Below are 23,472 nucleotides of genomic sequence, written 5' to 3'. Positions count from 1 at the left end.
TACAGTTGGCCTCGTCATGGTCCGGCGACAGGCACTTGTTGCACACTGGGTACACGTCGATGTGTGGGTACTTTGAACCACACACGGGGCAGTACTTGAACGGACTCCGTTCCATCTTATCAACATCGGGGTCTTGCTGCGTCGACAGGGCCTCGATGATCGAAGAGTCACCGACTCACACGAAATCCCACTCGATGAGTAGGAATGAACACGAGACCGAACGCGAACAATACCGACGAGTGAGTAAAGCCTTTTGGCCTTAATAAAGTTGTTTTATCGATTCCGAACAGGAGACGTCGAAATCACATCCGAACCCAATGGCGGAAAAAAACAATCTGGGGATGGAGTCGATGCCCATGCGCACTGTAGTCCAGGGGAGGAGCCACCTATCTCGTGATACTTCGAAGACTCTTCCAGGACAACAAGGTGCAATCATCCGGACCCAACACTAGGCGGCGATCTATGCACTAGATGTGAATTTAGCAGCCCGCATGCCTCGAACTTTGTCTTCGCTGCCACGTGGACCAGGAAGTATCGACAACGAACAGGAGGTGGACACGGGTTGTCCCACGAAGGCTCTTGCTGTCGGCGGTGTCGATTCTCGAATAGGAGTCAACAGGCCTTGGCAAATGCAACCCACGCAGGAATCGGAGATGGCTTCTGGATCAGACCAGCAAGGGCCAGTTTGGAGCAACCAGACCAGCAGTGAAAATTCGAAGGTTCGTCGTCACAGAGGCCACTAGCCAACGGACAAGTGACCGGACAACGCGTCGAGCAGAAAAATGCAAAAGGGCCCCATGCAGCACTCGATGAGTGTGGAGAGGCGATCTTCGGTGCAAAAGCTGCTCGGGGCTGGGGCCTCTCAATCCCCAATGCACAGCTTCGAGGGTGCATCGGGAGCTGCACAGGAAGCACTTCGCTGGCTTTCCAAGATGGCCAGTCCCACGTCTCACGTCGCCTCCATGGGCCTCAGCTTTGCTGGGGCTGTGGATCGGGCTGTTGGAAGTCTGGGAGTCCAGGTCTTGTCGGTCTCTGTCGTTCGAGCGCCGGCGGGAGCAACAACAAAGAAAACCTTTGAGCTCTGATGGTGCCTGCCTGTACAGGGTGGTCACTCCTTGACCACAAGGCAGATTCTTCAGTCTTCTACGTCGAGTAGGATGTCGAAGGGTCCAGAGTTTTGTATCAAGTTTCAGTCAGGATGATCTAAATAAAGTCTATGGGCACAGCTCCTACCTTTATTCCAAATCAAGGGGCTGGATCATCTGCTAGGTCCCTCCTATGGGTGGGACCCAGGAAGGGGGTGGTTACACCCCTTTCCCTTTGTCCAGTTTCGCGCCAGAGCTGGGGCTGGAGTGCCCCAGCACCGGTTTGAACTGGACTATGCATGGGACACCTTGTGTGCCCCAGGCAGTGTCTAGTTTCATTCAGCCCTCCCTTTCCCAATCCACTATCTCCTGTCTGGGTGGTGCTAGCACCTCCCTGTGACAGGAAACCTTTTGTCCAGGCCTCCCCTGCCGGAGTTTCGGTCAGCAGCAGGAGGCCAGACTTGTGTCTGTCGGAGCAGCATCCATTTTGTGATGCTGAGGCTCTGGTTAGATTTAACCTCGTTTAAGGAAAGTAACATGTCTTCTCCCTCTAGAAGGGTGGAATGCTACCCCCATCGCCAGGACTGGCGAGGGGGTAGTATTCCAAAGCGTATGACACCTTACACAACATATTTTGATAAAGCCAAGCCAAAGATAGCATTGAACCGCGAGGTTCATAATGCACTTAAGAGTATATGGTATGGCAATATCCTAGAACAGCTATAAGGACATGGTTCGGAAAGCTGCAGACAGGCTCAGCTCATGCTAGAGCACAATCTCACATAAAACCAAGCACTCTGCCTCCAGGATTGTTAAGGCCTGCCATAGGAGTGACTTATAGGTGCATATGTGTCCAGATATAGGTTTAGACATAGGTATACTATATCTAAGCAAGGGGTGATTACACCACCTTTACCCAGCTGAGTAATCAGCCAGTTGTGTCAGTTTGGATGGCCAGCCAGGGGTGGCAAATGATATGCTGCAGCCCCTGGTAGGCCTTGGATGCACCTATGCCCTGGGTACCTATACTACACTGTACAGGGGCTGATAAGGTGACCCAATCCCAATTGGTGATGTACCTAAAGTACATGGTTGTGAATTTAGAGAGAGAACAGCAGGGCTGTGGGTCTGATTAGCAGGCCCACAGCCACATTAAGTCGAAAACCAGTGAAGCAAAAAGCAAAAGGTGGGGTGAGCATAGGAAAGCAGACCCTACTCTCCTACACCCCAGTTACGGCCACGAATCGCCACGCATGTCGTTAGTTTCTGAGCATCACTCCGGTTTCTGCTCCAAACCAAAACTACCGCCACCAACGACTGTCTTTAAACTTTCACGTCGAGTCCACTCTGACACCAGCAACGGCCAGGGAACACCGCGTACATTGCTAGTTTATGGCCATTGCTCTGGATATTGACTTCCTCACCTGAGGTAAATGCCATACTCCTGCTCACTGCACTGATATAAACGGAATAACACTGTTCACATTATGAACCTCTTGCCGGTTTTTAAATCACTTAGCCACCATGTTTTTCAATTTTAGCATGATAATACCAGTCCTCATTTACAGCACAATAAGTTAAAATAAGAAATTCCCTCATTTCTTTGATAGAATCCAACGGTTAGACATGTCTAATTTATTATGTTTAGTGTATACTGCACTATACTCATGTATATATATATATATATATATCCCTCCTTTTTCACACTTCCTTCCCCGTTTCCTCCCCAATGACACACCAAATGTAATGTTTATGTTTTTTCTCCAACTATGTTTGGGCTTGATTATTGATAGAAATGTAAATAAGGCATGAATCACATTGTCCTGAAGATGATCCCGTTATCCTTAAATAGGGATCGAAACGTCGTCGACACCCTACACTATATGTTTTTGACTATATCATATGAAAAGTCACAATAGTGTATTCATGAATCATTATCCTGCAAAATTTGATTGTATGCAGACTGTCTCCTCTTGCCTGATACCCACCTTCTATGTATGTCACACCTGTCTATATGTGGTAGTAGGACACAGGCTGTGTCCCACTTGATATTGTATAGATTTCAAGAAGATTTTATTGAGAGAGATAATGATCCAAGTAATAAAAACCAATTACAATAGAGGTGATACAATCTGACATAAGTAAAAAAGAGAGAATATACATCACTCAAGAAGTAAGTAAAATAGATGTAAATAAAATTAAAAAAGACAATCAATGCGAAGTTGAGAATATGAACCAATATAGGCTGTCAGTGATCAAAAGCAAAAACACATCACTCTCTAAATTGAGGATGGGGACAAGGGAGGAGGTAGAAGAAAAGAAAGAAAAAAGGAAAGAAGGGAGAAAAACACAGCAGAAAGAAAGAACGGGATGAGAGGACAGGAAAGCTGAAAGAAGAGAAAAAAGAAGGATTCCCATATGAGCGACCCAATGTAACACAAAGAACAAACAACAATTAGACACACGAATCAACAGGGAATTGAGGTACTAACCCTTTCGAGGAGAGTTCCATATAGTCATCCAAGGTTTTCCAAACCCCTTTAGAGATGGAAGGCGATAGGTGTGCTAGATCTACTGAGGTGTGGGCACTGCGTAAGAAGGATACCCACGCCCACCACGTATGGTAAGAGACAGACGAAAAGGATTTCCATTCCATAAGAATGATTTTAACCGCTACAGTTAAGAGAAGATCTAACAGTTGTAGTTCTATCGGGTCTAAAGGAAGAGGAGTAGGAGCAGCCAAGGGGCCTAGTAAGACTATAGGAAAGGAAAGTTGGAGCTCAATATTAAAAATAAGGGATAAATGTTGCTGAATAATTACCCAGAAAGGTTTAAGTAAGGAGCAATGATAAAACATATGTGGAAAATCACCAGTCACCAAACCGCAACTCCAGCAAAGGTCGTCGTCTTTAAGGTTGAGCGAGTGAAGACGCGCAGGCATCCAATGGAGGAGATTGATCGAGAAAAATTTAGATTGCATTAGGGAAGGAGCTATTTTATTCCGGAGAGCCAATTTACCAATGGATTGCCAAGCTTCGGATGAGATATGATCTGTAATGTTGTGATCAAAATGGCGCGACCATTTTTGTTGTGCCACCGTCTGATCAGGAAGCGAAGTGGAAGACAAAAACTTATAAATTTTGGAAGCAACATGACCAGCTTTGAGCCAAATGTGGAAAAGCGAAGTGGTGGAGGAGGAGGGGTGAAGACGAGTTTTAGAAACAGCAACCTTGATTTTAAGAAAGGTATAGAAGTCAAGATTTGTTAAAGAGTGTACATGTGCCAAGGTAGAGAAAGGTAACGGATCGCCAGAATCACTATATAAATGTTGGACAAGAGAGATTCCCTTTGCAGCCCAGTAAGACATGAGGGCGGGCGAAATAGTAATCTTGATTTTGGAGTTTCTCCAGATAGAAGACCACCTAGTTTTATGCAAAGGAATTGCCATCTTCCTATCTAATTTCTTAATCGCAGTAATTGTATCAATAATGATAGAGCGGGAAAACAGAATATGCAAAGTGGATGTAGTACAGAAAGAGGCAAGTGGTAAAGGTGATGCTAATTCCTGTTCTATGAGTATCCAAGAGGGGACATGACGAGTTGGAGGAGAAAACCAAAAAGCACCTTGGGAGGCCAAGAAAGCAATCTGGTATTTCTCCCAGTCCGGAAAGTTACATCCACCCATATCACAAGGTCGACGTAGATATTTGTATGCTAATCGAGCTCGTTTGCCATTCCATAAAAACTTAGAAGTGAGAGCATCAATTTCTCGAAAAAAGGAATCAGACAGTTTAAGCGGCAACATGGATGAGACAAAATTGATAATCGGCGTGATTGTTAGACGGACCGGGAGGGTCGGCCGAGGACAAGGGGAGAGGTCTCCGGGGAGAGCCGTCTCCAGCGATCGTACAGACAAGTAACTTCCCCCCCACAGACGGACACCACACCAGGATAAGGTTCAACGATACTTTATCAGCAATTCTTTAGTTACGGTAGAATTATACAAGGAGGTCTGGACTCAGGGGTCCCCTCGATTCTGGTCTCTGGATTGGGAAAAGGGTAGCGGGACAGTCTTGTTACCAGTAGATGAAAAATAGCTCTCAATCCTCGAGCTCGGCGTTCTAGATGATCGGGCCGCGGCGGAGCCAGCAGGTCCCGAGATGGATGAAGGAAGCGACGGTCCGCGGCGGAGCCAGCAGGTCCCGATGAAGATGGTGGTTACAAACGGTCCGCGGCCACGCCAGCAGGTCCCGACGACGATGATGATTACGAAGGTCTTGGCAGCGCCAACAGGCAGGACGATGGTTCGCAAGGCAGGGCTACGGCAGCGCCAGTAGTCCGTCAAGGATGAGTTCTTCACTGCGTCTCTCGACTCCAGGATACAACTGCCTTCCTGCTCTGGAGCTGCCCCAGTTATAGGGCTGATCCTCTTTGATGTCCGGACCCTCGCCCTTGGAGGTTGGGGGGTCCGGGATGAAGGGGTCCAGACACCCAGCAGGGGGGTGGAGCCAGCGCCCGGGGAGATGGTGGGCGAGCGGCACCTGGCGAGGGAGAGCCATCGACACCTCTTTCTCCCATTGACCCGCCAAGTAGTCCGCTCACCTCCTGGGTGGATGATGGTGCCGGGATGTCTGAGGCCTGGCCAGGCCCAGGGTTGGGGTCGATCGGGGGCCACGCGGCCTCGTGGCGGAGTGTCCAAGATGGCGCCCAGGCTGGGCGCGCGGGCCAGTGAGGGATCGGGCCCACGAGGTCGATATGTTCAGAGGCAAGGGTCCCGGAGGGGACGGAAAGCGTGAAGTGGTGGTGTGTGACACTTGAGGGACCGGGCTCGGGCCTGGTCGGGCAGGGGGGGAGCGGCCCTTCACGTGGCCTGTCCAACAGTGATCATCATTTTAAGGGTTTGTAAACGACCCCACCATGAAATATGTTTTGGAGACCATGTATCCAGAAGACGACGTACTTTGGTAATAGTCTGAGATTCATTATTTGATATTGTATAGATAAGCTGACTACATCAACATATGCGTTATTAAACCCTGTCCGGCTGGACAGATGATATAGAATCCATTTTGATCTATATTTATTTCTCATAATTATCCCTAACTGTCTAGGGACCATTGTCTTTTGAAACAGTATATGTACCCAAGGTCCCTGACCAATTGCTAAATTGGGTTTCCCTTTTACTTTGTAACAACTTGTAACTGGACTGCGTCACTTCCTTTTCTTTCAGTAGCACACAGAACAAGCACAGATTAAATACATTTGATTAGTGGACCTCTGCTGGCCATCCACTGTGCGCTGGGATTCATGTACTATTTTTTTTTAAGCGATATGACGCAGTCAACACTTGCTGCATCATACTTTTTATTACCATCCCCCACACCCCTCATCCTGGTTCTTCTTCTCTTACCACTTGCCCTTCCATTCCGGATTCTCCTACCCCAACACTCTCACTCCCTCCCTTGTTTCTTTTGCCTCTACCAGAAGTAAAGGAAAATGCTACAAGGGGGCCGGCGCTGGCCGTTTGATAGCTCTTTTATTTTAGCTGTCCCATTACCCACTGCAGCACCCTGTTACTCACCCCACCTACGCCCTTACCCACCCCCACCCCCATCTGGCTGCCAAAGCCAATAGCTCACCGACAGACAGGATCTATTGGCTTTGTTAATGCTTGTAATCTTTGGGTACTCATGCTGCAGCTGCTGCTGCTACTTCCTATCTCCACCCTCTACTGGGTGGATGTACAGGCTGGAATTTCCTGAAACTTATTTTGTATTCTTTGAGCACTATTGTTATCTGATTTCTCTAAATGGCTACCTGTGTAAAAAAAAACTCTGCCCACTGCGTTTTTTTGATAAAGGGGTAAGAACGTTTGTTAAAAGTCCAGGGAGGAAAATTACCCCTGAGAGCGGAGGTAGGGGGAAGTTCCTAATATAAAATGAAATGGAATGTGACCTATCAAGAATTTGTTAAAATTTCCATCTAGTTTTATATTAAAAAGCGTAGAATAAACCAGATTTACGCACTCCAGCAGCCCAGGGATGTACCTTATAAATTAGTGTGCCATTAGTGGGGTGTGTATTGGGGATTTTACAGCCTTTCTTGACATTAGTAAAAACACACCTGGTTTACTGGACAGTGAGTTAACTGTAATTATCAAATGGAAAAGTATACCATAGCATATACCATTTCAGAATCCTACATCAGTGTGATTATTAAATACCTGGCTGCCATACAAATGAAATTCCCTTCATAACAAATGTTCTTTCCCCACAGAGCCTTTAGATTCAAATCGATACATTGAAAGGCAAATCACGTTTATGCTATTATTATTTTCGTATAACACAATAAAAATATAATATACGTAAAGATGGAAAGTAAGATAAGTAAAAAGGGGTAGAAAGTATGACGAGAAAAGAGGTTTGGAGAATACAAAGTAAGAAGAAAAGAATAAAGAGAAGCCACAGAAAATAACAAAAGAAAGAATAAAAATCAAGAGTAACGGAGAGAAGAAGCTAGTCAAATTGAGTGCTTTTGTTTGGCTCTTAAGTAAAAAAAAAACAGTTGCTGCCCTAACCGATGGATGAGAGCTCTCACCTGATTGGAAGAAGCACGACTCGCGGAAGAACAGGTATCCCCCAGGTCGCAGCCATCCCAGCATCCTCTGGGTGAGCTGCACCAGCTCCGAGTCTGTCAGGTACATGAAGAGCCAGTTGGAGAAGATGAAGTCAAAACTGTGAAGGGAATAGAGCATGGCAAGATAGTAGGAAGTAGTGAGCAAATTAAACTCTTGTAGTGAGCAACTTTTGCAGCCAGGGCAACTTCACACATTCTCAATTTACCCTCCCACCCTCGTCCCCACACAAAATTAATGGCAGGGTCGAACATATGGATCCACAGCGGATCCTATTCACCCTATTGCCACAAGCAATCTACAAAATGAAGCCACGTGCACCCTCAAAAATACTCCTACCACAAGGTCCAATCGCACTCCCCAAACTCCTACCAATTGAACACATCAGATAATCTCGCCCCTGGCCCACCCACCTGCTTTCAAAATAAATATACGTAGCTAATGCAACCCTGCAAAATACTCCTATGTTGAATATCTGACCATTTCGTAGCTCTCTAGCTAGGTTCACGTGCAACAAATATTGTACATACCTTATAATCCGTCTCCTTCCCAAGAGCTTGTTATGGATTTTAGGCTATTTTTTAAATTTTTATGTACGTTTTGTGCAAAAGCACTGTAAAATGTGGCGTAAAACTGAAAGTCAAGAAATAAATTGCTTTAATTTCATCTACTTAAAAATGTTCCTTTGAATAACAAGAGGCCTTCTTTCCTGCAGGCACCTGCAGTATATTGATAGAGCTTTTCGGTCTAGTTGTCACGCGTCTTTATGATTCTGTAAAGAGTTTGGTTGGAGAACTCGATATTAAATACCATTTGGTGAGTTATGTAGCATTGTGTTCGGATTGCGCCTTGAAGGCCATATTTGCCTCTGGTTTTCAAGACCTGATCATTGTAATTTAATTTGGTACCGGCAAGGGTACAAATTAGATGCTCTCCCCTGCACAAGATACGTCCAGGCACAAATATGGTACTTATTTCGTTGTAGCCTTGATGTTAATAGCACAACCATTTTTTTGAGGAGCACAGAGCCTCTCACAAAGCTCGTGCCATATAATGCACCATTTGCCTGAAGTATGCACAACTGAGTGCTAGTTAGGAGTCCAAGAACTTGTTTGATCATTATGTAACTAAAGGTGTGTAAATATATGGCTCAGAGGGCATTTTTAGGTCTCGCGCCTGCGATTGCAGGGGCGAAAGCCCCTGCTGCTGCAGAGCGAGTCTATTGTAATCGTTTCAGTCCTTTTTGCTTTCAAGGACTAGGCAGAGCGGACAAGAGACTGTTACGCGCAAGCAGCCTGCCAGAATCGGATCAGGTCGCGCGCATGAACACGCGCTCCGATTCCGGCAGGCTCTTCACAACACATGCACAACACACATACAGCCCAACCACCCCGCCACGCATACACACACATACAGAACCCCCCCCGCCGAGCATACACACACGCACACACAGAACCCCCGGCGCTTACACACACACATCTCCTACCACATCTCAGCGTGTCTTCTCGCTCCCTTGCCCCCGCTCCTCTGGTGCGCGCGCCGGCTCCTCTGTGGTGCAGTTCCGTGCTTGTTCTAATTATCCGCGGGGTGGGGAGCGGAGCGGGGGGAGTTGCGGTTCAGGGTTCTCTCATCGTCGGGGCCCGCAGCGGCAGCAGCGTTAGGACCGGCTTTCCTCAAAGTCCGTGTAGGGCGGGACTCCGCCGCCAGGCCCCGCCCCCAGTGCAGCGCCCGCCCGGGGAAGAGGACGAACAACAGACTCCAGAGCGGGCGGACCAGCAAATAGCGGACCACGAGGGCTGGGGAAACCCGCAGGTTGACAGCTGCTTCACCACACCCGCGGCCAAAACAAGGAGCCGACCTCTGCCGGAGCCCAGAGAGGAGACCGCAGCCACCCGAGGTCTCAGCTGCCCAGAGACTGCTAGGTGAGGCTTAGCGACCACCCCTTCGACACTGCGATTTGAAACTAATGCTGTGTGTTTTGGGTTCCTGTTCCCTCAGGCTCTCTGCTGTGCGTGGAAGTTGCTTTGCTGTGGCCCGCCCCGCCACCACTGGTTTCGTTTTAGTCAGTGCACGCGCATCACGTGGTTAAAGGCAGCAGTTGCTCCCTGGCATGAGCCCGTTGCTCTGGGAAATGTTTCAAGTACACGCCGTGACGCCGAGTTAGTGGGTGCAAGTTGTCAAGACAGCGAGCCGGGCTACTTGGGGACACGGAAGAGTTCTTTGGACTGTGGTTTCTGACGTAAGGTAAGGTAAGCCCGGACTGGCACACTGCGGTCAGAGCGGCCACTAATATACCGGGAGTGACCGGGCAGAGTACCAAAGGAGCGGGCCGGGCAGAGCTGGCGATAGTGTACCACGACTGATGATGACAGTCTGTCTGACTACTTTGAAAACAGAAAGCCAAAGAACGGCGACTCTGGTGTCCCCCATTTGGCAGAGAAGTTCGTGGCTGCAGGGGAATGAGGAAGTGCAGAGGGAGGGGTGCCTGGGCCTTTGTCAGGAGTTGGGTAGGCTGCAGTAGGCCCTGGTTCGAGCTCCCTGTCCCTAAGATGTGCACAGAAACCGCAGTAGCTTCTGAGGTAATGGTTCATTACTGAAGAAACAAATACTGCCTCTTATGTGTGAAGGCACGCTGCATTAAGCCCCAGTGAAAACATTGTTAAGGCATTGTCATTTACACCACAACATAAATCGGGGACACGACCCACTTCACCTTTCCACCGACCCAATTGCAATAACTTTTATTTAAGTATGAATTATTAAAATATTAACAGCCATTATTATTGGTAATATCAAAAAATCTAAGTCACGTAAGTACAACACATATTGCGTTACAAATGCTATAGGTGTCACATTTGCAAAAGTTATAACTATTGGCATTGTCATACACAATGCCAATAACTCAAACATTAATGCTGCGAGACCTATTGCATTGTAAATGCTTGCTGTAAAATATGCTGCCCTACATTTACAAAGGTGCTTTGTATTCTGCTGCAGTGATCTCAAAGGCACAAATATGTACATGACTTCTCGTGATGCATCTTCTACGATTAATGACTTGATCAGACATGATGTTATGTATATGTAGCCAAAGACACAGCAATATAGGCAATTTACACATTTCTTGATGCATCCTTCTAGGAATGTTCATGCACAACCTTATAACCGTGGAGAGGAGGACTAAATTACTGAGGCAGAAACGTGTCGACCTTCTTCAAAAGGAGTTCATATTATGAATTACTACAAAAGTGATGAATAATTCATGCCAAGGAAGAAATATAGCGGTACAAAAGGGGGTGGTGATGGACAGAGCATCTGAACCAATCAAACACTCACACCCAGTCAACAGATCTGGGTTTAATCCATCACCGTTCTTTAGCCCATTCTGCCACCCCAGTTCAGAAATGGCCATATGCAAATCAGTCTGACCCTGTGCCTCATGGGAACAGTCCAGCCCGAACTGCCAAGCCATGCCTTCCCTGGACCGGATTCAAGCTTCCGAGGACCGGTTTCTGGCATTTCAGCCGTCTTCAGCCCGGCTTGCTGGAATCCAGAGGCAAAGTGAGCAAGGGACTCACGTCTGAGCATACCCTGCCAACTTATGGCGAAAAAGCGGTACAAAAGGGGGTGGTGATGGACGGAGCATCCGAACCAATCCAACACTCACACCCAGTCAACAGATCTGGGTTTAATCCATCACCTTTCTTTAGCCCACTCTTCCACCCCAGTTCAGACAAGGCCATATGCAAATCAGTCTGACCCTGTGGCTCATGGAAACAGTCCAGCCCGAACTGCCAAGCCATGCCTTCCCTGGACCGGAAACAAGCTTCCAAGGACCGGTTTCTGGCATTTCAGCCGTCTTCAGCCCGGCTAGCTTGAATCCAGTGGCAAAGTGAGCAAGGGACTCACGTCTGAGCATACCCTGCCAACTTATGGCGACAAAGCGGTACAAAAGAGGGTGGTGATGGACGGAGCATCTGAACCAATCAAACACTCACACCCAGTCAACAGATCTGGATTTAATACATCACAGTTCTTTAGCCCACTCTGCCACCCCAGTTCAGACATGGCCATATGCAAATCAGTCTGACCCTGTGCCTCATGGGAACAGTCCAGCCTGAACTGCCAAGCCATGCCTTCCCTGGACCGGAAACAAGCTTCTGAGGACCGGTTTCTGGCATCTCAGCCGTCTTCAGCCCGGCTTGCTTGAATCCAGTGGCAAAGTGAGCATGGGACTCACGTCTGAGCATACCCTGCAAACTTATGGCGCACAAAGCAGTACATAAGGGGGTGGTTTTGGACGGAGCATGTGAACCAATCAAACACTCACATCCAGCCAACAGATCTGGGTTTAATTGCTCACCGTTCTTTAGCCCACTCTGCCACCCCAGTTCAGACATGGCCATATGCAAATTAGTCTGACCCTGTGCCTCATGGGAACAGTCCAGCCCGAACTGCCAAGCCATGCCTTCCCTGGACCGGATTCAAGCTTCCGAGGACCGGTTTCTGGCATTTCAGCCGTCTTCAGCCCGGATTGCTTGAATCCAGTGGCAAAGTGAGCAAGGGACTCACGTTTGAGCATACCCTGCCAACTTATGGCGACAAAGCGGTACAAAAGGGGGTGGTGATGGACGGAGCATCTGAACCAATCAAACACTCACACCCAGTCACCAGATCTGGGTTTAATCCATCACCGTTCTTTAGCCCACTCTGCCACCCCAGTTCAGAAATGACCATATGCAAATTAGTCTGACCCTGTGCCTCATGGGAACAGTTCAGCCCGAACTGCCAATCCATGCCTTCTCTGGACCAGAAACAAGCTTCCGAGGACCGGTTTCTGGTATTTCAGCCGTCTTCAGCCCGGCTTGCTGAAATCCAGTGGCAAAGTGAGCAAGGGACTCACGTCTGAGCATACCCTGCCAACTTATGGCGACAAAGCGGTACAAAAGGGGGTGGTGATGGACGGGGCATCTGAACCAATCTAACACTCACACCCAGTCAACAGATCTGGGTTTAATCCATCACAGTTCTTTAGCCCACTCTGCCACCCCAGTTCAGACATGGCCATATGCAAACCAGTCTGACCTTGTGCCTCATGGGAACAGTCCAGCCCGAACTGCCAAGCCATGCCTTCCCTGGACCGGTAACAAGATTCCGAGGAACGGTTTCTGGTATTTCAGCCGTCTTCAGCCCGGCTTGCTTGAATCAAGTTGCAAAGTGAGCAAGGGACTCACGTCTGAGCATACCCTGCCAACCTATGGCGAACAAAGTGGTACAAAAGGGGGTGGTGATGGACGGAGCATCTGAACCAATTAAAAACTCACAACCAGTAAACAGATCTGGGTTTAATCCATCACCGTTCTTTAGCCCATTCTGCCACCCCAGTTCAGAAATGGCCATATGCAAATCAGTCTGACCCTGTGCCTCATGGGAACAGTCCAGCCCGAACTGCCAAGCCATGCCTTCCCTGGACCGGATTCAAGCTTCCGAGGACCGGTTTCTGGCATTTCAGCCGTCTTCAGCCCGGCTTGCTGGAATCCAGAGGCAAAGTGAGCAAGGGACTCACGTCTGAGCATACCCTGCCAACTTATGGCGAAAAAGCGGTACAAAAGGGGGTGGTGATGGACGGAGCATCTGAACCAATCAAACACTCACACCCAGTCAACAGATCTGGGCTTAATCCATCACCGTTCTTTAGCCCACTCTGCCACCCCAGTTCAGACATGGCCATATGCAAATCAGTCTGACCCTGTGCCTCATGGGAACAGTCCAGCCCGAACTGCCAAGCTATGCCTTCCCTGGACCGGAAACAAGCTTCCGAGGACCGGTTTCTGGCATTCCAGTAGTCTTCAGCCTGGCTTGCTTGAATCCAGTGGCAAAGTGAGGAAGGGACTCACGTCTGAGCATACCCTGCCAACTTATGGCGAACAAAGCGGTACAAAGGGGGGTGGTGATGGACGGAGCATCCGAACCAATCCAACACTCACACCCAGTCAACAGATCTGGGTTTAATCCATCACCTTTCTTTAGCCCACTCTGCCACCCCAGTTCAGACAAGGCCATATGCAAATCAGTCTGACCCTGTGGCTCATGGAAACAGTCCAGCCCGAACTGCCAAGCCATGCCTTCCCTGGACCGGAAACAAGCTTCCAAGGACCGGTTTCTGGCATTTCAGCCGTCTTCAGCCCGGCTAGCTTGAATCCAGTGGCAAAGTGAGCAAGGGACTCACGTCTGAGCATACCCTGCCAACTTATGGCGACAAAGCGGTACAAAAGAGGGTGGTGATGGACGGAGCATTTGAACCAATCAAACACTCACACCCAGTCCACAGATCTGGGTTTAATCCATCACAGTTCTTTAGCCCACTCTGCCACCCCAGTTCAGACATGGCCATATGCAAATCAGTCTGACCCTGTGCCTCATGGGAACAGTCCAGCCTGAACTGCCAAGCCATGCCTTCCCTGGACCGGAAACAAGCTTCTGAGGACCGGTTTCTGGCATCTCAGCCGTCTTCAGCCCGGCTTGCTTGAATCCAGTGGCAAAGTGAGCATGGGACTCACGTCTGAGCATACCCTGCAAACTTATGGCGCACAAAGCAGTACATAAGGGGGTGGTTTTGGACGGAGCATGTGAACCAATCAAACACTCACATCCAGCCAACAGATCTGGGTTTAATCGCTCACCGTTCTTTAGCCCACTCTGCCACCCCAGTTCAGACATGGCCATATGCAAATTAGTCTGACCCTGTGCCTCATGGGAACAGTCCAGCCCGAACTGCCAAGCCATGCCTTCCCTGGACCGGATTCAAGCTTCCGAGGACCGGTTTCTGGCATTTCAGCCGTCTTCAGCCCGGATTGCTTGAATCCAGTGGCAAAGTGAGCAAGGGACTCACATTTGAGCATACCCTGCCAACTTATGGCGACAAAGCAGTACAAAAGGGGGTGGTGATGGACGGAGCATCTGAACCAATCAAACACTCACACCCAGTCACCAGATCTGGGTTTAATCCATCACCGTTCTTTAGCCCACTCTGCCACCCCAGTTCAGAAATGACCATATGCAAATTAGTCTGACCCTGTGCCTCATGGGAACAGTTCAGCCCGAACTGCCAATCCATGCCTTCTCTGGACCGGAAACAAGCTTCCGAGGACCGGTTTCTGGTATTTCAGCCATCTTCAGCCCGTCTTGCTGAAATCCAGTGGCAAAGTGAGCAAGGGACTCACGTCTGAGCATACCCTGCCAACTTATGGCGACAAAGCGGTACAAAAGGGGGTGGTGATGGACGGGGCATCTGAACCAATCCAACACTCACACCCAGTCAACAGATCTGGGTTTAATCCATCACAGTTCTTTAGCCCACTCTGCCACCCCAGTTCAGACATGGCCATATGCAAACCAGTCTGACCTTGTGCCTCATGGGAACAGTCCAGCCCGAACTGCCAAGCCATGCCTTCCCTGGACCGGTAACAAGATTCCGAGGAACGGTTTCTGGTATTTCAGCCGTCTTCAGCCTGGCTTGCTTGAATCCAGTTGCAAAGTGAGCAAGGGACTCACGTCTGAGCATACCCTGCCAACCTATGGCGAACAAAGTGGTACAAAAGGGGGTGGTGATGGACGGAGCATCTGAACCAATTAAAAACTCACACCCAGTAAACAGATCTGGGTTTAATCCATCACCGTTCTTTGACCCACTCTGCTACCCCAGTTCAGACATGGCCATATGCAAATCAGTCTGACCCTGTGCTTCATGGGAACAGTCCAGCCCGAACTGCTAAGCCATGCCTTCCCTGGACCGGATTCAATCTTCCGAGGACCGGTTTCTGGCATTTCAGCCGTCTTCAGCCAGGCTTGCTTGAATCCAGTGGCAAAATGAGCAAGGGACTCACGTCTTAGCATACCCTGCCAACTTATGGCGAACAAAGCGGTACAAAGGGGGGTGGTGATGGACAGAGCATCCGAACCAAACCAACACTCACACCCAGTCAACAGATCTGGGTTTAATCCATCACCGTTCTTTAGCCCACTCTGCCACCCCAGTTCAGACATGGCCATATGCAAATCAGTCTGACCCTGTGGCTCATGGAAACAGTCCAGCCCGAACTGCCAAGCCATGCCTTCCCTGGACCGGAAACAAGCTTCCAAGGACCGGTTTCTGGCATTTCAGCCGTCTTCAGCCCGGCTAGCTTGAATCCAGTGGCAAAGTGAGCAAGGGACTCACGTCTGAGCATACCCTGCCAACTTATGGCGACAAAGCGGTACAAAAGAGGGTGGTGATGGACGGAGCATCTGAACCAATCAAACACTCACACCCAGTCAACAGATCTGGGTTTAATCCATCACAGTTCTTTAGCCCACTCTGCCACCCCAGTTCAGACATGGCCATATGCAAATCAGTCTGACCCTGTGCCTCATGGGAACAGTCCAGCCTGAACTGCCAAGCCATGCCTTCCCTGGACCGGAAACAAGCTTCTGAGGACCGGTTTCTGGCATCTCAGCCGTCTTCAGCCCGGCTTGCTTGAATCCAGTGGCAAAGTGAGCATGGGACTCACGTCTGAGCATACCCTGCAAACTTATGGCGCACAAAGCAGTACATAAGGGGTGGTTTTGGACGGAGCATCTGAACAAATCAAACACTCACATCCAGCCAACAGATCTGGGTTTAATCGCTCACCGTTCTTTAGCCCACTCTGCCACCCCAGTTCAGACATGGTCATATGCAAATTAGTCTGACCCTGTGCCTCATGGGAACAGTCCAGCCCGAACTGCCAAGCCATGCCTTCCCTGGACCGGATTCAAGCTTCCGAGGACCGGTTTCTGGCATTTCAGCCGTCTTCAGCCCGGATTGCTTAAATCCAGTGGCAAAGTGAGCAAGGGACTCACGTTTGAGCATACCCTGCCAACTTATGGCGACAAAGCGATACAAAAGGGGGTGGTGATGGACGGAGCATCTGAACCAATCAAACACTCACACCCAGTCACCAGATCTGGGTTTAATCCATCACCGTTCTTTAGCCCACTCTGCCACCCCAGTTCAGAAATGACCATATGCAAATTAGTCTGACCCTGCGCCTCATGGGAACAGTTCAGCACCGAACTGCCAATCCATGCCTTTTCTGGACCGGAAACAAGCTTCTGAGGACCGGTTTCTGGTATTTCAGCCGTCTTCAGCCCGGCTTGCTGAAATCCAGTGGCAAAGTGAGCAAGGGACTCACGTCTGAGCATACCCTGCCAACTTATGGCGACAAAGCGGTACAAAAGGGAGTGGTGATGGACGGGGCATCTGAACCAATCCAACACTCACACCCAGTCAACAGATCTGGGTTTAATCCATCACAGTTCTTTAGCCCACTCTGCCACCCCAGTTCAGACATGGCCATATGCAAACCAGTCTGACCTTGTGCCTCATGGGAACAGTCCAGCCCGAACTGCCAAGCCATGCCTTCCCTGGACCAGTAACAAGATTCCGAGGAACGGTTTCTGGTATTTCAGCCGTCTTCAGCCCGGCTTGCTTGAATCCATTTGCAAAGTGAGCAAGGGACTCACGTCTGAGCATACCCTACCAACCTATGGAGAACAAAGTGGTACAAAAGGGGGTGGTGATGGACGGAGCATCTGAACCAATTAAAAACTCACACCCAGTCAACAGATCTGGGTTTAATCCATCACCGTTCTTTAGCCCACTCTGCCACCCCAGTTCAGACATGGCCATATGCAAATCAGTCTGACCCTGTGCCTTATGGGAACAGTCCAGCCTGAACTGCCAAGCCATGCCTTCCCTGGACCGGATTCAATCTTCTGAGGACCGGTTTCTGGCATTTCAGCCGTCTTCAGCCAGGCTTGCTTGAATCCAGTGGCAAAGTGAGCAAGGCATGGTTTGGCAGTTCGGGCTGGACTGTTTCCATGAGGCACAGGGTCAGACTGATTTGCATATGGCCATGTCTGAACTGGGGTGGCAGAGTGGGCTAAAGAACGGTGATGGATTAAACCCAGATCTGTTGACTGGGTGTGAGTGTTTGATTGGTTCAGATGCTCCGTTCATCACCACCCCCTTTTGTACCGCTTTGTCGCCATAAGTTGGCAGGGTATGCTCAAACGTGAGTACCTTTCTCACTTTGCCACAGAATTCAAGCAAGCCTGGCTGAAGACGGCTGTAATGCCAGAAACCGGTCCTAGGAAGCTTGAATCCGCTCTAGGGAAGGCATGGATTGGCAGTTCGGCTGGACTGTTCCCATGAGGCACAGGGTCACACTGATTTGCATATGGCCATGTCTGAACTGGGGTGGCAGAGTGGGCTAAAGAACGGTGATGGATTTAACCCAGATCTGTTGACTGGGTGTGAGTGGTTGATTGGTTCAGATGCTCCGTCCATCACCACCCCCTTTTGTACCGCTTTGTCGCCATAAGTTGGCAGGGTATGCTCAGACGTGAGTCCCTTGCTCACTTTGCCACTGGATTCAAGCAAGTCTGGCTGAAGACGGCTGTAATGCCACAAACCGGTCCTAGGAAGCTTGAATCCGGTCCAGGAAAGGCATGGCTTGGCAGTTCGGGCTGGACTGTTCCCATGAGGCACAGGGTCAGACTGATTTGCATATGGCCATGTCTGAACTGGGGTGGCAGAGTGGGCTAAAGAAAGATGATGGATTAAACCCAGATCTGTTGACTGGGTGTGAGTGTTTAATTGGTTCAGATGTTCCGTCCATCACCACCCCCTTTTGTAAGGAAGAAATATAGCCTGCAACAAACAATTTGATGTCACCTTGTGCATGTGTCGATTTGAAATAACTTGGTGTGTTTAGTGGATATAATTGTGATGTCGCTGTCCATAAATCGGTACAGGGACAGTGTACATATACTATAAAGAATAAGAAAAGAGCATCTACTTATGAAAGTAACGAACAGATGATTTACCTTTAAAGTGATTTGCCCCACAAAAAATGTTAACTATTGATCTAGTAGGATTTGTACAGAAGAGTTGTGCTACTGCAGCATTAGAGAACTGTTTTTTAAAAAAGTATTTTCTATAAACGTTTTTCGTTGCTGTGAGAAGTTGGCCTGGTATATGATGCTCACTAGTTCTAGTGATCACCTTGTACCATGCCAAGCAACCCTTATGATGATTGGTTGTAAGTCAACCTTATAGACCAGCAATCCTAGAGGTAGCGAGGACAAAGCAGTCTTAGGCTAAACTCTGTAAAGGCATGTGAAGCAAGCTGTTTTACCATACACAATCACCTTGAATACCAAATGAAAGGACACCACACAGATATATGTTGAAAATATATATATATTTATTTACTACAAGTATCCCCTATACTCTTTATGAGCACAGAAGCAATTGCGTTAAAACAAAACACTGTTTAAATATACAAAAGTTGCACAATATGGATGAGCCCTAGGGGCCACCTAAACCATATACTAAAATAGTGGTATAAGTATCACTAATCGGAAAGGAAGTAGGCCTAGGGCCAGAGGAATCGCTAGGGCTGTTTGGGACTAGCAGTGACTAAGTCGGGAAAGGCCCGCGGGACTCGGGTGCAGCGCTTAAAGCACACGCATGCACCAATGCAAAGTCAATGGTGCGTAAAAAGTACAAAGTTACTGAAAAGGGAACCTTCCGGATGACCTAGAACCTAGCAACTTGGAACATAGACACTAGAGGTGTATTGCTACACAGGAGCATCGGAGTGCCAGGGTTACCTCACCCACAGGAAGCGGGTGCATATGTCTCAAGGTGTGTCGGGTTTCGTCGCGCTGGTCTATGGAGCCTGTAGATGAAGATGCTGCAGGCGGGTCTTCGAGGAGAGTTCCGGTGGATCCAAGGGTGGATCTGAAGAGGTGAAGACCTGAAAGCAGAGCGGACAATGTTCAAAGCCACTAGCTAGTGAATACCGTGGGACCAGGAGGGAACCAGGCGATGTCGGGTGCAAACAGGCGAAGAAGTGAAGATTGTCTCTGCAGCCACGTGGACACGAAGAGGTCGAGGACGTCCAGGAGTCGATCACGAGCTGTCCCACGAAGGCTCTAGCTGATGGCAGTGTTGGCTTCTTGATTGGAGCAAACAGTCCTTGGCTAATGCAAGCCACGCAGGAAACGATGCAAGCTTCTCACTCAGACCAGCAAGGTCAGAGGGGCTGCTAATTTTTACAGGAGCGAGGGCCAGTCTGGAGCAACCAGACCAGCGGTGTTGATTTCGGATTTCGTCGCCAAGATGGCCACTAGCCAACGGGCCAGTAACCGGGATGACGCGTCGAGTGGCAAAATGCAAAAGGGCCCCACGCAGATCGTGGAGATTTTGGGGGGCTGAACTTCTGTGCAGATGCTGCTCGATGGTGGGGCTTCTCAAACCCCAAAGCACAGCGTCGAGGGTGCCTCGGGTGCTGCGCAGTCAGCTTCTCGTGAATCTTCCAAGATGGCCGGTCCCACGTCTCCCGGTGAATTCACGGGTCTCTTCTTTTCAGGGACTGTGGATCGGGCTCCGAGATGTCTGGGAATCTGGGTCTTGTCGGGCTCGGGCTCCGGCGGGAGGCGGCGGCAAAGCAGATGTCGAGTTGCTGGATGGTGTCTGTATTCACAGGGTGGTCACTCCTTGGCCACAAGGGAGATGCTCTACAGTCTTCTGTGCAGCAGAATGTCGAAGTCCAGTTTTCTTCTTAGTTTCAAGTCGAGTTCAGGATGATCTAAAGTCTTGGGACACAGCTCCTACTCTTATTCCAAATCTAGGGCCCGGATCACCTGCTAGGTCCCTCCTCTGGGTGGGAACAGGAAGGGGGGGGGTGGTTACACCTCCTTTCCTTTGTCCAGCTCCGCGCCAGGACTGGGGCTGGAACGCCCCAGCACCGGTTTGGACTGGCTTATGCACAGGGACACCTTGTGTGCCCCAGGCATGTCTCATTCTATTCAGCCCTGTCCTACCCAATACACAAAATCCTGTCTGGGGTGGTGCTCGCACCTCCCAAGGCAGGAAACCCTTTGTCCAAGCCTCCCTCGCTGGAAGGACTCCCAGCAGCAGGAGGTCAGACTTGTGTCTGTGGTGGCAGCATCCATTTTGTGATGCTGAGGCTGGAGTTAACTTTAACCGGGGTTCAGATTATCTACATGTTGTGTCCCTCTAGAAGGGTGGAATGCTACCCCCGTCGCCAGAATAGGCGAGGGGGTAGTATCCCAATTCGTATGACACCTTACTCGACATGTTTTGATAAAGCCAAACCAAAGTTAGCAAGTAACCGCGAGGATTATAATGCACTTAAGAGTATATGGTATGGCAATATCCCGGAACAGCTAAGGGAGTTGTTCCCGACAGCTGTAGACAGGCTCAGCTCGTGCCAGAGCACCATCTCACATTAAACCAAGCACTCTGCCTCCAGGATTGTCGAGGCCTTCCATGGGAGTGGCTTATAGGTTACCATGTGTCCAGATATGTTAGATATAGGTATACTACATCTAAGTAAGAGGTGATTACACCAACTTACCCCAGCTGATGGATCAGCCAGTTATGGAGGCCAGGCCAGGGGTGGCATAATACATGCTGCAGCCCCTGGTAGGCCTTGGATACACCTATCCCCTGGGTACCTGGGGTACACTGTTACAGGGGCCTATAAGGTGAACCAGATCCAATTCGTAATGCCCCTAGAGTGCATTGGCATTAATTTAGAGAGAGAACAGCAGGCTGTGGGTCTGATTAGCAGGCCCACAGCCACATTAAGTCATAAACCAGTGAAGCAAAAAGCTAAAATTTGGGGTGACCATAGGATAGCAGACCCTACTCTCCTCACAACCCCCCCCCCCCCAAAACATAGGGACATTAGACTAACCTTGACCAGTTGTGTCTTCATGTTCTAAGTGGAAGTACCTGGAGAGACCATCTGTATTACCATGGTCAGTCCCTGGGTGGTGCTCCACTGTAAAGTCCATCCCCTGTAGGGAAATGGACCACCTGAGTAGTTTGGGGTTTTCACCATTCATCTGATTAAGCCAATAATAGGGGCTTATGGTCGGTCTGAATTTTGAAGTGAGTGCCAAACAAGTATGGTCTCAACTTCTTCAGGGCCCCCAGCACAGCAAAGGCCTCCCTCTCAATGGCTGACCAACGTTTCTCTCTGGGGGTCAGCCTTCTGCTAATAAAAGCAATGGGCTGGTCTTAACCATCTACATTAAGTTGTGAAAGCACAGCTCCCACTCCCAACTCAGAAGCATCTGTTTGGACAGTGAACTCTTTTGAGTAGTCAGGACTCTTCAGGATAAGTGCAGAGCGCATGGCCTTCTTCAGGTCATCAAATGCCTTTTGACAGTTTACTGTCCACTGAACCTTTTCGGGCATCTTTTTGGATGTCAGATTATTAAGAGGAGTCACAATGGACCCATAGTTCTTAACAAACTTCCTGTAGTACCCAGTTAGGCCCAAGAAAGCTCTGACCTGAGTCTGGGTAGTTGGAGGGGACCAGTCCTTGATGGTCTGGATCTTACTCTCCAGGGATTGAACTTGGTCTCCACCTACAAGGTGGCCCAAGTACACAACCTTACTCTGCCCTATCTGGCACTTTGTTGCCTTGATAGTGAGGCCTGCCTTTTGCAGAGCCTCTAGCACTTCCTTCAGATGGACCAGGTGATCCTCCCAGGTGGAGCTGAAGACAGCAATATCATCCAGATAAGCTGCACAAACGTCATCCAACCCAGCAAGGACTTGATTCACCAACCTTTGGAAGGTGGCAGGTGCATTTATCAAACCAAAGGGCATCACCACAAATTGGTAATGACCTCCTGGGGTAGAAAATGCAGTTTTGGCCTTGGATTCCTCCTCAGCTAACCTGATTTGCCAATAGCCAGCTGTCAGATCAAATGTGCTCAAATATTTGGCAGAAGCCAACTTGTCTAGGAGCTCATCTGCCCTTGGAATAGGGTGTACATCTGTCCTGGTGACAGCATTGAGTCCTCTGTAATCCACACAGAACCTCATCTCTCTCTTTCCATCTTTGGTGTGAGGTTTTGGGACGAGAACCACTGGGCTAGCCCAGGGGTTCTCTGAAGGCTCAATAACACCTAATTCCAGCATCTTTTGCACCTCAGTCTTTATACAGTCCCTGACATGGTCAGGTTGCCTGTAAATCTTGCTTTTCACAGGAAGACTGTCACCAGTGTCCACCACATGGATACACCAGTTAGTCTGACTGGGTGTCAAGGAGAACATATGTCTATATGATTGTGAAACTTATCTGCAGTCATTTTGCTGATGTTCAGTGAGGCTGCCATCTAAGGTAACACCATCAACTGAGCCATCTTCAGGGTTCTGAGTTAACAGGTCTGGGAGAGGGTCACTCTCTTCCTCCTGCCCTTCATCTGTAGCCATGAGCAAGCCCATGTCTGCCCTGTCAACATATGCCTTCAATCTGTTGACATGGAGCACCCTGTGGGGGCTCCTGGGAGTTCCTAGGTCCACCAAGTAGGTAACCTCTCCCTTCTTTTCAACAATGGTATGGGGTCCAGACCATTTGTCCTGGAGTGCTGCTGGGGCCAATGGCTCCAACACCCATACTTTCTGTCCAGGCTGGTACTCAGTCAAGACAGCCTTTTGGTCATGCCAAGCTTTTTGTAATTCTTGGCTGGCCTCAAGGTTTTTGGATGCCTTCTCCATATACTCAGCCATCCTGGAGCGGAGACCAAGTACATAGTCCACTATGTCTTGCTTGGGCTTTCTGAGAGGTAACTCCCATCCTTCCCTCACTAAACATAGGGGTCCTCTTACAGGGTGCCCAAACA

The 23,472-nt window shown here is 49.2% G+C and overlaps 1 protein-coding gene across 2 annotated transcripts in view; it reads right to left on the bottom strand.

Moving 5' to 3' along the window:
- Nucleotides 1-23,472, bottom strand: part of LOC147692277 (uncharacterized) — a 312,790-nt gene that overhangs the window by 147,726 nt on the left and 141,592 nt on the right. For both annotated transcript variants that reach the window (XM_086938541.1, XM_086938542.1), the window contains one exon: nt 7,683-7,819. In XM_086938541.1, coding sequence (XP_086794667.1) covers nt 7,683-7,819 — 137 coding nt within the window. The remainder of the gene's footprint in view (nt 1-7,682; nt 7,820-23,472) is intronic.

Source organism: Lissotriton vulgaris, chromosome 9 (genome assembly GCF_964263255.1).
Source record: "Lissotriton vulgaris chromosome 9, aLisVul1.2, whole genome shotgun sequence".
Lineage (NCBI taxonomy): Eukaryota > Metazoa > Chordata > Amphibia > Caudata > Salamandridae > Lissotriton > Lissotriton vulgaris.
This window is presented reverse-complemented; position numbering and strand designations above follow the sequence as displayed.